General features: G+C 37.9%; 1 protein-coding gene across 1 annotated transcript in view; it reads right to left on the reverse strand.

Annotated features, from left to right (window-relative positions):
* Positions 1-13802, reverse strand: part of LOC126355298 (dynein regulatory complex subunit 3-like) — an 85439-nt gene extending 71637 nt beyond the window's left edge. The window contains exons 1-3 of the mRNA XM_050005589.1: positions 13630-13802; positions 13114-13397; positions 12839-13011 (exon numbers count right to left, since the gene is read on the reverse strand). Coding sequence (XP_049861546.1) covers positions 12839-13011; positions 13114-13397; positions 13630-13789 — 617 coding nt within the window. The 5' untranslated portion in view covers positions 13790-13802. The remainder of the gene's footprint in view (positions 1-12838; positions 13012-13113; positions 13398-13629) is intronic.
* Positions 13803-17479: the final 3677 nt, after the last annotated feature.

Genomic DNA, 17479 nt, shown 5'->3' on the forward strand with positions numbered 1-17479 from the left:
TCTGATTTTATCCTCATGGTCTCTTCGCGAGATATACATAGGAGGGAGCAATATACTGCTTGACTCTTCGGTGAAGGTATGTTCTCGAAACTTTAACAAAAGCCCGTACCGAGCTACTGAGCGTCTCTCCTGCAGAGTCTTCCACTGGAGTTTATCCATCATCTCCGTAATGCTTTCGTGATTACTAAATGATCCTGTAATGAAGTGCACTGCTCTCCGTTGGATCTTCTCTATTTCTTCTATCAACTCTATCTGGTATGGATCCCACACTGCTGAGCAGTATCCAAGTAGTGGGCGAACAAGTGTACTGTAATCTACTTTCTTTGTTTTCAGATTGCATTTCCTTAGGATTCTTCCAATGAATCTCAGTCTGGCATCTGCTTTACCGACGATCAACTTTATATGAACATTCCATTTTAAATCACTCCTAATGCATACACCCAGATAATTTACGGAATTTACTGCTTTCAGTTGCTAACCTGCTATTTTGTAAATGATAAAGGATCTATCTTTCTATGTATTCGCAGCACATTACACTTGTCTACATTGAGATTCACCTGCCATTCCCTGCACCATGCGTCAATTCGCTGCAGATCCTCCTGTATTTCAGTACAATTTTCCATTATTACAACCTCTCAATACACCACAGCATCATGTGCAAAAAGCCTCAGTGAACTTCCGATGTCATCCACCAGGTCCTATGACACTCCCCTGTGGCACACCTGAAATCACTCTTACTTCGGAAGACTTCTCTCCATTGAGAATGACATGCTGCATTCTGTTATCTAGGAACTCCTCAATCCAATCACACAATTGGTCTGATAGTTCATATGCTCTTACTGTTTTCATTAAACGACTGTGGGGAACTGTATCGAACAACTTGCGGAAGTCAAGAAACACAGCATCTACCTGTGAACCTGTGTCTATGGCCCTCTGAGTCTCGTGGACGAATAGTGTGAGCTGGGTTTCACACGACCATATTTTTTGAAACCCATGCTGATTCCTACAGAGTAGATTTCTAGTCTCCAGAAAAGTCATTATACTCGAACATAATACGTGTTCCAAAATTCTACAACTGATCGACGTTAGAGATACAGGTCTATAGTTCTGCACATCTGTTCGACATCCCTTCTTGAAAACGGGGATGACCTGTGCCCTCTTCCAATCCTTTGGAACACTTTGCTCTTCTAGAGACCTACGGTACACCGCTGCAAGAAGGGGGGCAAGTTCCTTCGCGTACTCTGTGTAAAATCGAACTGGTATCCCATCAGGTCCAGCGGCCTTTCCCCTCTTGAGCGATTTTAATTGTTTCTGTATCCCTCTGTCATCTATTTCAATATCTACCATTTTGTCATCTGTGTGAGAATCTAGAGAAGGAACTACAGTGCAGTCTTCCTCTGTGAAACAGCTTTGGAAAAAGACATTTAGTATTTCGGCCTTTAGTCTGTCATCCTCTGTTTCAGTACCATTTTGGTCACAGAGTGTCTAGACATTTTGTTTTGATCCACCGACCACTTTGATATAAGACCAAAATTTCTTAGGATTTTCTGCCAAGTCAGTACATAGAACTTTACTTTCAAATTCATTGAACGCCTCTCGCATAGCCCTCCACACACTACATTTCACTTCACGTAATTTTTGTTTGTCTGCAAGGCTGTGGCTATGTTTATGTTGGCTGTGAAGTTCCCTTTGCTCCCGCAGCAGTTTTCTAACTCGGTTGTTGTACCACAGTGGTGAATCAAAGAAGTCAGGGTGATATGAGGTACTGAGGCTCGATTAAGGGTTCTCGGTAGAGAGGATCCAGCATGTTATAATGAATGGAGAGACACTGACTCAAGCAACTCAAGATGTGGTCAGAGAAGAGTGTTGGGATCCTTGCTGTTCATTCTGTGTTAGTATTAATATTGTTTTCCATTGTGTGGAAAACAATATTAATACTAACCTGACTTGTGTGTTCTTGGTGACGTTCCGGTGGTGCAGGAATCTGTACTAAAGTATTAACTGAAAAACACTATACAAATATCCAGTCAGACCTTGATAAAATTTCAGTATTGGCAATTTTCTTTAAACATTCTGAAATGTAAAACTGCATGCTTCATGACACACACACACACACATACAAAAAAAGTAGCTTATGACTACAATGTAATGCATTTATTCACTCATATGTTATGTTTCGTAGATCCCACCAAGAAGGAGAACATTCGGGAATGCAGAACAAGTCAAATTAATCATTAACACAAAATGAGGAAATCAAAGAAACTTAATCTGTATATTTTATTCACAATAAATTATCACTATATTGCCTGATATTTTTCATGCTAATGCCGTCTAAATTTAATGGAGTAAATTAGTATGAAATCTGATACTCTGAAAAAAGCTACTGCCTCCTTAGTTTTACTACATAGTGCTGCTCATCTGCTATTAATACTGAGTCCCATTTATAAAACATAGTACTTGTTATATTTGGCTCTGTGTGCATGCAGAAGCTATCACAGCTTTAATTAAGAGAAGAATAACAAGGATTCTGCCTGGAAGATTACTATAAATGCCATGTTGAAAGATATCAGAAAAGAAATGAAAATTTGGGAAATTCAGTGTAGCTGCATTCATAGATATAAAAATTGCTTATGACACTGTTGGAATGGAAGAGATATAACAAGGTCTGAATCGAGTGAAACTTTCTAAACGAATACAACTCATAATCAGAAACATGTATAACAAATCCCTGAACTACACTACAATAGATGGCAAAAAATTAGAATGGTTTAGAACTGACAGAACGGTTCGACAAGAAAGTGCTCTCACTAGTGCTCTTCAGTATAGTTATGGACAACATCATAAGGAAAGTTTTCCATGGATCAAACACCAGATTATATGAAAATCATAGCATATGCAGATGATGTGATGATACGAGGGACAGGATAAGAAATGAAATACGCTTCAGATCACTCCTCTAAAAGAAAGTATGGAGAGAAATAGGCTGAAATGGTTTGGTGACATAGTAAGAAAGGGAAAAGAAGAACTCTGGAACTGACCACGTCTGGAATGAGCTCAGCTGAAAAACTACAAACAAGATGGAGAGACCACATGAAGGACGATGTGAATCGCAAAGAACAGCAATGGAAGGAAATGCTGAATGATAAGACTGTAGGAGAAAAGAGGAGGTTATTCATTTTACCTACATCTACATCTACATAGGTACTCCATAATCCAACTTATGGCACATGATGGAGTGTACCTCATACCGCTCTTAGTCATTTCCTTTCTAGTTCCACTCACAAATAGAGCAAGGGAAAAACAACTGTCCATATGCCTCTGTATGATCCCTAATTTCTCAGATCTTATCTTCATGGTCCTTGCATGCTATGTGTGTTGGAGACAGTAAAGCTGTTCTGCAGTCAGTTTCAAATGCCAGTTTTTTAATTTGTTCCTTGAAAAGAATGTCGCCTTCCATACAAGGATTCCCATTTGAGTTCACAAAGCATCTCCATAACAACTGTATGTTGTTTGAATCTACCAGTAACAAATCTAGTAGCCCATCTCTGAATTGCTTCAATGTCTTCCTTTAATCTGATCTAGTATGGATCCCAAACACTTGAGCAGTACTGAAGAATAGGTTGCACGAGCACCCTACATGCAGTCTCCTTTACAGATGAACCACATTTTCCTAGAATTCTACCAATAAACTGAAGTTCACCATTCATCTACCCTACCACAATCCCCACATACTCATTCCATTTCATATCACTTTGCAATGTTATGCCCAGACATTTAGAACACAAGCAGGACACTACTAATGCTTTATCCAAACATTACAGGTTTGTTTTTCATACTCATCCACATTAACTCACATTTTTCTACATTTAGAGTTAGTGCCATTCATCAACTAGAAATTTAGTCTAATTCATCTTGTATCCTCCTACAGTCACTCAATTTTGACATCTTACCGTACATCACAGCATATCAGAAAACAACTGCAAATTGCTGCACATCCAGTTTACCAAGTCATTTATGTATATAGAGAATAACAATCATCCTATCACACTTCCCCGGGGCACTCCTGATGATACCCTTGTCTTTGATGAACACTTGCTGTTGAGGACAACATACTGGGTCCTATAACCTAAGAAGTCCTCAAGCCACTCACATTTCTGTGAACCTATTGCACATACTCATACTTTGTTTAACAGCCTGCAATGGGGTACCATGTCAAATGCTTTCTGGGAATCTAAATATATGTAATCTGCCTGTAGCCCTTCATCTATAGTTACAGTAAATCATGTGAGAAAAGGGCAAGCTGAGTTTCCCATGAGCGACGCTTTCTAAAGCCACGCTGTTTCATGGACATAAGCTTCTTGGTGTCAAGAAAATTGATTACGTTCAGACTCAGAAAGTGTTCAAGGATACTGCACCAAACCAAAGTTAAAAGTATTAGTCTCTAATTTTGGAGGTCCATTCTTTTGCCCTTCTTATGTACAGGAACCACCTGCAATTTTTTCCATTTGCTTGGGACTTAATGCTGCATGAGAGATTTGTGATACATGCGAGCTAGGTAAGAGTCCAATGCTATACAATACTCTTTGAAAAACCAAATTGGGATTCCATCAGGACCTGGTGACATATTTGTTTTCAACTCTTTCAGTTATTTCCCTACACCAGGGATGCTTCCTACTATGTTGTCCACATGATAGTCTTTTCAGTGGTCAAATTATGGTCTGTTTGTATGAATTTTCTATATGAAAGATTTCTTGAGTATGAAATTTAAAACTTTGGCTTTCGTTTCACTGTCTTCAGCTGCCACACAAGACTGGTCAACAAGTGAGTGGATAAATGCCTTAGATCCACTTAGCACTTTTATTTAAGATCAGAATTTCCTCAGGTTCTCTGTTAGATCTTTTGTTAAGGTTTGATGGTAGTAGTTGTATGCTTTGTGTATAGATCTTTTCACAGACTCACAAATCTCTACTAAGCTTTGCTGGTCATCATTTGCATGTTCTCTTTTGAACCAAGAGTTCAACAGCCTCTGCTTCCTCAGCATTTTACTAATCTCCTTATGAAACCATGGTGGACCTTTTCTGTTCTTTATCCACTTACTAGGAGCATAATTCTCCAGACAATGATTTACAATTCGCTTAAACTTTGCCACATTTTCTCTACATACAGCTCACTGGAAAGAAGTGATGTCAGTTCACTGCCTAAGTGAGATGCTGGCAACTGCTTATTTCAACAACAAGAAGAAAAAGACTTCAAAGAAGTACTTGTCATACTGCTTTATAACAAACACTGCTCATTCCCACGTAGATGGGAGCTTGCTTAATATTGTACCACCACAGTACATAGTTCATTCTGAAACCTGGACAAAGAGTCAAAGTCTATATGAAAATTATTTTTGTGTCTTGTATCATGACTGTGTACATCACAGTTAAGTGGAAACGGCTTTTTATTGTCAGCAACAAAAGAAAGCAAGGAGTAAATGTATTGGGAAGTGAGTGTAAGGATACCAAGACCCTTCAAAAGTCTTCTGCTAAATGTGTTGTAATCTACTTTATACAATATTATTACCATTTGCATCTGCTGGACAAATGTTCTATTAACTTCAGGTGCACCTCCTCCAAAGATAATTATGTAAGACAACAGAAAATGAGAATATGTAAAATAAACCAAAACTCTTGTCTTCAGGTCAACACAATGGGAGATACTTAAAGGACGTAGCATGCTAAACTGAACATCTTTATTAGTTTACTCAGTGTGCTGACTCCATATTTTTTCTGGACCCCAAAGACTTCTTTCAGTATACAACCATTAATGTCTAGTTCTGCAGATAGAGAATCACTACTGCTCATTTTAAATTGCATACTATGAGCCTCTGTGGGACTAAGACATAAGACAGTTAGCTATGATCCACTCGTAGACCTGTTTAGCTATCATTTGATTTGTGACTGCTAAGACTGTTTGGACCCTTGATTAGGATGCTTGTGTCATTGTCAGCAAACATTTCCATTTTTAAACTGCTCTTTAATGTCAATGGAATGTCACTGATATAGGTCAGAAACAAAAATTAGTCCAATACTGCTTCCATGGCAATCCATTCCTTTTTTATTTATTTATTTATTTATTTATTTATTTACTTTTAATGCAGCCCACCATGAATTACTCTGCTGTGCCAACCTTTTGATCTGAGAGTAGCATTTGCAACATACATCCCCAGTTATTTGCTGGATGTATTCTGATCTCTGTTTTTCCCATACAGTTTTTACCTCTACAGCTCCCTCTAGTACAATGGAAGCTATTCCCATATATCTTAAGAGGTGTCCTCTCATCCTGCCTCTTCTCCTTGTCAGTGTTTTCCACATATTCCTTTTATAATCGATTCTGTGAGGAACCTTACCTTATCACTCCACCTTATTTTCAACAGTCTTCTTTGGCACCACATCTCAATTGTTCTGGTTTTCCCACAATTCTGTGCTCCAAACATATATTCTCATAAATTTCTTCCTCATATCAAGGCCTATGTTTGATACTAGTAGACTTCTGTTGACAAGGAATGCCATTTTTGCCATTGCCAGTATGCTTTTTGTGTCCTCCTTACTCCATCTGTCATAGTTCATTTTACTACCTAGACAGCAGTATTGCTTAACTTCGTGATCCCCACTTCTGATGTTAGGTTTCTCACTGTTCTTGTTTCTGCTACTTCTCATTATTTTTGTCTTTCTTCAATTTACTCTCAATCCATATTCCGTACCCATTAGACCGTTCATTCCATTCAACAGATCCTGTAATTCTTCTTCACTTGCACTGAGGAAAGAAATGTCTTCAGCAAATCTTAGCACTAATTATCCTTTCACCCTGAATTTGAATCCTGCACTGAAATCTTTCTTTTATTTGCATCATTGCTTCTTCAATTTATAGATTCAATGGTAGAGGTGAAAGGCTACGTATCTGCTTACTCCCTTTTTAAAATGAGCACTTTATTCTTGGTCTCCGACTCTTATTACTTCCCATTGGTTCTTGTATATATTATATAATACCCATCTTTTCCTATACCTTACCCCTACTTTTCTCAGAGTTTCGAACATCTTGCATGATATCACACTGTCGAACACTTTTTCCAGGTCGACTAATCCTATGAACATGTCTTGATTTGTCTTCAGTCTTGCCTCCATCATCAACTGCAACATCAGAATTGCCTCTCTGGTGCCTTCACGTTTCTTATAGCCAAACCAACAGTCATCTAACACATTCTCAACTTTCTTTTCCACTCTTCTACATATTATTCTTGTCAGCAACTTGGATGCTTGAGCTGTTAAGCTGACTGTGTGATAATTCTCCACTTGTTGGCTCTGGCTATCTTCATAATTGTGTAGATGATGTTTTTCTGAAAGTCTGATGGTATGTCACCAGTCTCATACATTCCACAGACCAAAGTAAATAGTCGTTTTGTTGCCACTTCCCCCAATGATTTTAGGAATTCTGCTGGAATGTTATCTATCACTTCTGCCTTATTCGATATTACATTGACCAAAGCTCTTTTAAATTCTGAATCTAGTACTGGATCCTTGACCTCTTCTATGTTGACTTCTGTTTCTTCTTCTATCAGGTCATCAGACAAGTCTTGCCCCTCGTAGAGGCCTTCAGTGTACTCTTTTCACCTGTTCACCCTCTCTTCTGCATTTAACAGTAGAGTTCCTATTGCACTCTTAATGTTACCACTCTTGCTTTTAATTTCATCAAAGGTTCTTTTGTTCTTTTGACTTTCCTATATGCTGATTCAGTCCTTCTGATCATCATTTCTTTTTCAATTTCTTCATATTTTTGGTGCTGCCATTTCATTGTAGCTTCCCTGCACTTGCTATTTATTTCATTCATAAGTAACTTGTATTTCTGTATTCCTGAATTTCCACACACATTTTTGTACTTCCTTCTTTTGTCAAGCACCTGAAGTATTTCTTCTGTTACCCATGGTTTCTTCGAGTTACCTTCTTTGCACCAATGTTTTCCTTTCCAGCTTCTGTCATTGCCCTTTTTAGAGATGCCCACTTGTTTTCAGCTTAACTGCCTACTTAGCTATTGCTTAGAGACATTCAGTCATATCTCGTCATTCATTAGTACTTCCATATTCCACTTCTTTGTCCACTGATTCTTCCTGACTAGGCTCTTAAACTTCAGCCTGTTCATCATCCCTACTAAATTGTGATCTGAGTCTATATCTGCTCCTGTGTAGACCTTATGGTCCAGTATCTGATTTTGGAATCTCTGCCTGACCATGATGTAATTTAACTGATATCTTCCTGTACCTACTTGCCTTTTCCAAGTATGACTCCTCCTCTTGTGATTCTTTAACAGAGTAATCACTATTACTAGCTGAAATTTATTGCAGAATTCAATTAGTCTTTTTCGTCTCTCATTCCTAGTACCACGCTCATATTTTCCTGTAACCCTTTCTTCTATTCCTTCCCCTACTACTACATTCCAGTTTCCCATAATTATAAGATTTTCATCTCCCTTTATGTACCTGAACTATCGTTGTCAGTTCTGGTTTGCTGTCAGTTCTGATAAGAACAATCCTATCGCTGAACTGTTTACAGTAACTCACTCTCTGCCCTATGTTCCCGTCCATAAAGAATCCTTCTCCTATTACACCACCTTCTGTCACTGTCAATATTGCCCTACACTCATTTGAACGCAAATTCTTGTCTTCTTTACATTCCACTTCACTGACACTCACTATATCTAGAGTGGGCCTTAGCAATTCCCTTTTGAGATTTTCTAGCTTCCCTACCGCGTTGAGACTTCTCACATTCCATGTCCTGACTCATAGAACATTATTCATCCACTAGTTATTCAATCTTTCTCTCATAATCACCTCCCCCTTGGCAGTCCCCTCCCAGAGATCCAAATGAGGGACTAGTTCGGAATCTTTTGCTAATGGAGAGATCATCATGACACTTTATCAATTACAGGCCATACGTCCTGTGGATACACATTATGTGTCTTTTATACAGTGTTTTCCATTGCCTTCTGCAACCTCATGCCATTGATCATTGCTGATCCTTCCACGTTTAGGGGCAATTACCCAACCCAAGGGGAAGAGAGTGCCCTGAACCTCTGTCCATTCCTCCATCCTTTTTGACAAGGCCATTGACTGAATGAGGGTGACTTATGTTGGAAGTCTTTGGCCACCATTACTTATGATTGTTATTCAAAATTTAAGCTATGGTGGGGCCTGAACCTGGGTCCGAGGACATTTTCATTATTGTTAAAAAAAAGCTACTCCTAGACCTTGGGTGCCTTAGATACAATCACTCAATGAAACCCTCTGCTGTCTGTTATGGAGATAAGATTCCATCATGCAAAAGGATGCCATTAATGCATTAACAATTCAATTTGCATGAGTCACAAATGGAATCACAATGATCACATAGGTTCAGTCATACGTAACAGATAATAAATTTTATTTCATTGGTAGGATACTAGAAAAAGCAATCAGTTTACGAAGGAGAAAGCTTTCAAAAACACTTGTGCATCCATGACCCATACCAAATAGGGCTAATAAGGGATATTGAACGTATACAAAGGACAAAACTAATGGTCATAGGTTTGACAGACTCAGGGGAGAGCACCACAGAAAACTGAAAAATGTGAACTGCCAGACAATTTAAGATGTATGTCCACTATCCCACAGCAACCTATATTAAGTATCTAAAATCAGAATACATTACAGATCTCTATGTATCACTTTTGTAGGGGATGTAAATATTATTAGACCAATTACAAAAGGCACAGAGGCATCCAAGAAGTCACTCTGGACATGCTACTTGTGTAAATGGAGCAGGAAGAAACCCTAATATGTGATGTAATGGAAAGAACCTATAGCCAAGCTCTTCACAGTGGTTTGTAGAGTATGAGTACAGACATATGATTAATACTTACAGAATATTTTTCCCGTTACACATTCAACCTTGGTTATTCTCTAGCTAATACTAACTGATTTTGAAAAGAATGACATTTTTGTCATACTGGAGACATATGTGATTGGTCAAATTATTGTTTTGAAAATAATTTATTTTCCAGCAGTCACAAAAATAAATTATCAGTTTTGGCCATAATCAGATCATAAAATGGATACCTATAGTATTTCACTCCAGCCACTGAGAAAACCCCATTGTCAATTTCTATTTGAAATTCTGTGTGATACAGCAAAAAATAAACCACAAACTACTAACACTGTCTTATTGTATATCTTATAGATCAGCACTGGTACAACAAAAAATTCCAGATGTTACGCTCTTTTTTCATCCCTCCCTTTACAGAAGATGCCTGCCTTCAGTTATACATAAATACCCTACAATACTTAATTATTCCATCTCTAAAGGTCATTCTTAGCAGGAAGTAAATATCATGATTAAAGTAGGTAAAGTAAAATAGTTCATACATTATGTACTACACATCCATACACAAGTTATGGCTGCCCAGCATCTCACGAACTATGAAACTACTCATACTGGCGTCATGATTAATTCTGCCAATGTTGGAGTAATTATCTGTATCTACATCTATTCTCTTCAGACCACCATGAGGTGCATGCAGAGGGTACATCCCATTGTACCAGTTATTAGGGTTTCTTCCTCTTCCATTTACATATGGAGCGCAGGAAAAATGACTGTTTGAATGTCTCTGTGCATATAGTAATTATTCCAATCTTATCCTCACAACACTACGTAAGTGATACAAATGGGGTTGTAGTATATTCCTAGAGTTATCATTTAAGGTCAGATCTTGAAAATGTATTAACCAACTTTCTCGAGATAGTTTACAGCTATTTTCAAGAGTCTTCTGATCAGTTCCTTCAGTGTCTCAGACACTCTCCCACAGATCAAACAAACATTGATGCTGCCCTTCTCTGTATATGCTCAATATCCCCTCTTAGTCCTATTTGGTATGGGTTCCACATACTTGAACAATATTCTAGAATAGGTCACATGAGTGATTTGTTCGCAATCTCTTTTGTAGACTGACTGCACTTCCCCAATATTCTACCAATAAATGAAGTCTACCAACTGCTCTACCCACAATTAAGCCTAGGTGATCATTCCATTCCATGTCCCCACAAAGTGTTACACCCAGGTATTTGTATGAGTTGGCCTATTCCAACAGTAACTCATTTACATTGTAGTCCTAGAATACTAGGTTTTTTTGTTTTGCGAAGAGCACAATTTTAATTTCTGAACATTTAAAGCAAGTTTCCAGCCTCTGTACCACTTTGAAATCTTATCAAGATCTGACTGAGTATTTATCCAGCATGTTTCAGACAGTACTTCATCATAGATAACTGCATCATCTGCAAACAATCCAAGTTTACTAATAATATTGCTTGCATGGTCATTGACATACAACATGAACAGCAGGAGTACCTACACACTTCCCTGGGGCACACCTGAAGCTACTTCTACTTCTGATGATGACTCTCCATCCAAGATAACATGCTGCTTCCTCCCTAACAAAAAGTACTCAATGCAGTCACAAATTTCACTTTATACCCCATATTACGGTACTTTTGATAATAAGCATAGGTGTGCTACTGAGTCAAATGCTTTTCAGAAATCAGTATTGAATATGCCTGATCACATTGAGCCAAAGCTTCCGGTATGTCATGTGAGAAAAGTGTGAGTTGGACTTCAAATGATTGATGTTTCCAGAATCCATGCTTCTTGGCACTGAGGAGGTCATTCTGTTCAAGATACCTCATTATGTTTGAGCTCAGAATATGTTCTAAGACCCTGGAACAAATTGATGTTAAGGATATTGAAAAGTAATTTTGTGCATCTCTTCTACTACCCTTCTTGTATATGGGTGTGACTGTGCTTTTTTCCAAGAACAGGGCATGGTTTTTGCTCAAGGGATCTACAACAGATTATAATTGGAAGAGGGGCTAACTCAACCACAACTTTGGTATCACATCTGATGTGGATTCCATCGGGCCCTGGAGCTTTATTAAATTTTAACGATTCTAGATGTATCTCAACACCACTGACACTAACACTTCATTCATATTTCCGTCGTACAAGGATTAAATTGGGGCAATTCTCCTGGGTTTTCCTTTGTAAAGGAACTTTTGAAAATGGACTTATGCATTTCCACTTTTGCTTTACCAGCCTCAGTTTCAGTTCCTGTCCCATATGCTAGGGGCTGGACACTAACTTTGGTGCCACTAACAGCATTTACATATGACCACAATTTCTTTGGGTTTCATGAAACATCATTTGACATTATTCTGCTATGGTAGTCATTGAAGGCATCACAAATTGCTGTCTCGACAGCCAAATGTGTCTCATTCAGCATCTCTCTATCTACAGCCATAAACTTTGTTTAGCACCTATATTACACACAAAACAAACAAATATACACTTTTTTATATATATACTATATTTTAGTTGTGCTAACGACGAGGTGACAAAAACTGCTCTGCAACTGCTACTTGTACTCTAAAATACATAACAATAATTTCAAGTTCATCTAATTTTATCTTTTTCTGATGTGATTACAAAAGTGTTGATACACATCAGAAAATGCTTCAAGGCAATCATCAGCCCCCACAATGAAATATAAATAAGCCCAGAAATGCCCAATAACAGGCATAATAGCCACAAATAAATGGTAATTGCTTCTTAGTACAGTACTGAGACAATAGAATTCCCTCCCCTCTTTTTTTTAACAAATTGGGTACCTATTTGGAATAATGACTGCCAGCTACACACTCAACACTGCGATTAAATTATGTAAAATTTCTTGTATAATTTGAAAGAAAGAAAAATTGCACACTAGGATTCAGGTTTACCTGTACTTTTTTTTGGCAGCTTCTTTTTCATGTGGGTAAATAAATCGGTAATGGTAATACATTAGCATTGGAAGACACGCATAAATATATTCAGTAAAATCATCTTCTTGTGAACATGGATTCCCTTCCATTGTAAGAGATCTTAACAGAGGAAACCGCCTTAAATACACAACCTGAAAAATATCTGTCTTAATTAATTATCCTGATTTATCAGTGAATACTATAATGCAATGTAAGTGTTGAAATATTTCCTTCACATACTAAATCGATCTTACACTATCTCTGCCATCTATTCTGTTTCTTCCAATGCTAAACAGTTTTAGATTGATTAACTGGTCCATATTTTCTACTTTTTTAATATTATTTTCATAAACTGTGAGTATTTCAAGTTTTGTAAGTTTTTCCAGATTTTCTAAAACTTCGATCTGATTGAAAGATAAATCCAGCTCTTTCAGATTTACAAGCGCATCCAAATTCTCTATCTTCTGAATAATATTTAATGTAAGTTGCAGTTTCACTAGGGATGTCATCATCCATAAATTGTCGATTCTAAGAATATCTGAAACGTATAAAATGCAGTATTTTTGTCATTAACAAAACTTATTATATATATTGCATTCTGCTCTATGAACAATGAACTAATTCGTAATATTTGTATATGTTTTGTCGACTCTAAGAACAACTGAAACGTACAAAATGCAACATTTCTGTCGTCAACAAAACTATTACATATATATTGCATTTTGCACTATCAATAACGAACTAATTCTTAAATTTCTATTTTTACTGACTCAGGTCCTCTAGTCGAATTGTGCGAACTTTCTCCAAAACTACTCCATCTCTCAAAAATACTTTTCCGGCTTCTCCGTCAGGTGCTTGTTGCATAACTAAGTTCTTTAATAGATCCGTATCTATAACTCCAGGTTCCGGATTATCGTGTATGACACTCATCTTGAGCTAAAAATTCACCAACCAGAGTCTTCTTATGAAATTACACGAACTTACAATTGCAATCACGTAACTTTCCAATTACAACTGTCCCGTGAGTTGTTATAGCAACATGTTTCTGTGTGTGACGGAATTATGGACGAGCAAAACTGAGCGGAATGAAGCAGCCAATTTATGCTTACAGGGGCCCTTACACGCTCTTTATTTATTGCGCAACAATATTGTGTCAATACATTGCGCAAAAGAGCCAGGCCAACGACGACACAATATTTCTGTGCAATATTTATGCCCGGGACGGCAGGATTCTGCCTTCAAAGCGAAAATGTAGGCGCTCGTTAATGTGGAACTTGTACGTATTGTGATTGGGTTGCTTGCCAGCATAAATTATGCAGAAAGTGTGAAATAAATCTGAAATATTTCAAGGAGACATTTCAATATGCTACAGGCTCGTTCACAGCAGCATAGAGCCGTAAACCTAATCAGACAACGTTAATTATTATAGAATTTGGCCACTTATAGACCGCTTAGAAGTATTAGCATGGTGCTCTAATATACATCCTCCAACCCACTTCCTGATCTTATGTCATTTACTTTTTCAGTTCTTTGCGGGAATTCGTTCGGGCCGGATTGAACTTCTCTCGGTCTTGGCAGGAACTAGAGTTCATTGCGCACATTACAGCATTTGCCATAGAAAACGGGCTAAGTTAAAGATAATAAGGGAAAAAAACGGTGCTACGAACAATGGTATTTAACAATGGTATTTGTTTCGTTTAAACGACTGATTGTCCTAAACCATAGCCAAGTCGTAAGATCTGTCGGAAGTGGGCGGACAATTTCCAGTGTGTTGAATCGCAGTCGACGAATCGACCTTAGCGCATAGGTAACGGGTATCGACCATGAGAAGCTTTCGTTTCCTTAGATCCGATCCTTCACGGGAAGAGCCGAAGTGGCACGAGGTTAGCAGAAGCTAAAATTCGGGCTATTTAGCTATTAGGGGATTGCAGCCTGACATCAAAAACTGCAAGAAGTGCTCGAAAATTTTGTGTATCTGTTGAGTGTGTAGTTTTCGTTGACGTAGCATAAAAATTTTTAGCTGTGGTTTAAGTACAAAGTTTTTCTCCTTTCTGGAACTGGGACAGAACCCTCAGAAACATGATGAATGAAGATAAAAAATACAAATGTTCAGAGTGCGGAAGAAGCTATAATTATAACAAGAATCTGAGGAAACACGTATCACAGGCGCATCCAGGAATGTTAAGCGATATCGCTCCGGAATTAAAGATGCAAAAGTGTTATAAATTTTTGTGTAGTGTATGTGGTAAACAGTTCAACCAGAAGCGCAATTTAATGTTCCACGAAAGAAACGCACATGCATCGGAGAATAGTTGTATAAAAATAAGATGTGCATTGTGCGATATTTCAGTCCTTTCGAAGAAATGCTATTACGATCACTTATCAGTAATACATGATGTATCGATAACATCAAAGGAGTCTGAATTTGCATCTTTCCAGGATTTCGGTGACTGGAAGCAACAGACTGAGAAAAAGACGATGTCATTTTATATCAAAAAGCGTGGAGCCTATTGCACTTCAGACAACGTCGTACGGCATTTCTTTGTATGTCATCGTTCAGGACAGTTTTTATCTAAAAGTAAGGGCATACGCAACATGAAAACACAAGGAACAAACAAAATAGGTGGTGTCTGTCCTTCCAGCCTTGAAGTAACCGAGACAAGAGATGGTAACTGCAAAGTAAAGCACGTTATTACTCATGTGGGGCATCAAAATGGTATTAGTCATTTAGATTTTGACGTAAGCTGAAAGAAACAAGCCGAGCTGTTCACATAGCAAAGAGTATTCCAATCCATCCGATACTCGGTAAAAGAATACATCCTTTGTCTAATTCCAAGTTAGTGACACCATCTGATAAAAAAAAGAGATTAATGCGGTACTGAGAAGTATACCAAATCGATGCCACGAAACATAATGACTGCGGCACCAGTGTAGAAGAGTGGGTTAACGAATTAGTGCTAACGATAACGTGTATGTCTTGTGTTACAAGACATGAGAGAAAGGAAGACTTTCCTCATTATGAATAAGAACTACAACCGTTGACAATATTTGCATTGTAGAACTAATGATTTTTGATTAATATATCTACTTATGCATGATGGCACGAGACAAGGTTTTCCTTGAGCTTTCATATTTCAAAATTTTTTGTCCAAGAGGTGCTATATAAAAAAAATGCGCCGTCAGGTATTTGTCAGATTTCCCTTGCGTTGTTTTATAATGCTTAGCTTTAACAGATGAAAGAACCAGTAATAAGGCTGTTTTGTTGACCTATTTATTTTATTTATTACACAATTCAATAGAACTGGTTCACAGTTATGTATTAGGCCTCCTCCCTGAAATCTTGTTTGTGGTGACAGACTCATCTGCATCACAGCTTGAGGTCTACGTTAGGTTGGAAGCTGACGATTTGGTTATGGTTTGGCGAAGTCGACGAATGTGAAAGCAGAAAATCTGCTTGTGGTAACAAATTGCCCAGTAGAGAAGCTTATGTTTACGTTCATGGCATATTGAAAAATGCAAGAAGGGGGGGGGGGGGGGGAAGGTCCAAAATGTAACTTTTATGCATACCTGTATGTGTCAGACAAATTACAGAAATAATATATATGTGTATAAAGTAGGTGATGATGCAGAATGAAGTTGACCATGGACTTAGCAGTGGGACCACCCCAGCATTCATCTTAGCAGCTTGGAAAACCCATGTCAGGATATCTGGACCAGTACACATGCTAATTCTCCGAAATGTGCACTAACAATGGCTTAGCTACCTTGTTCAGAGCGTGATTGGAAGGGAAGCCACATATGCATAGTCAACAAGGAGATTGACATGCACTGACAGGACATGGAGAAAAGATACATGCATTAAAATAAATTGAAGGAAAGAGAAGCTAAAACTTTTGAGTTAGTGAGAAGTTTAGTGCAAGAAGGAGAAGTTATAACTTTTGAGCACGAATTTCCTTTAGCACTGGAGTAATTGACTTCAGAACCTATTACAGCTGTGTCTGGATTATGTATCCAAAACTGTTATTCTAAAAACATCAGAATTTGGCAGAGGTCTACTGTTACAGAACTAATATTGGTGTTAACAGAAACATTCTTGTTGAATGAATGCACTGAACAATAAAATACATGTGTTTACTTGGCAGAAATGTGAAACAATGTGACAAACCCATAAGTGCATTAACAAGTTTAACTAGGAACAAGTTATTTAACAGACTCATTATACTGACAGAGCAAAAATTCACAGGCAAACTCAAAGATATTTGAGGAAAGCACAACATAAAACAGAAGTGGTTCCTGAACACATGGTTGAAGAATGAAAATACTGGCTTGTACCATCTACTTCTGAGGTAAATTTCACTTGTTTTGTTCAGAAAAAAAATTTATGGCTGTAGCTTCAAATTAGTTTGTTATGCATGCCAAGCCTGCATCCATCAATACACATGATCACACATAGATTCCAATATCAGGTAAAACATACATAAGCATATTCTTTCTGCCATTGCTTCTGAAGTTACGAGCAGTCACACATTATGTCTTGGGTCTCAATGGGGTCTTCCCAGACCAAAATTACCCTCCCACCTTGCCCAGAAATAGATCTCCTGCCACTTGTCTTTCCAGTCA

The sequence above is a fragment of the Schistocerca gregaria genome, chromosome 3 (genome assembly GCF_023897955.1).
Source record: "Schistocerca gregaria isolate iqSchGreg1 chromosome 3, iqSchGreg1.2, whole genome shotgun sequence".
Taxonomy (NCBI): domain Eukaryota; kingdom Metazoa; phylum Arthropoda; class Insecta; order Orthoptera; family Acrididae; genus Schistocerca; species Schistocerca gregaria.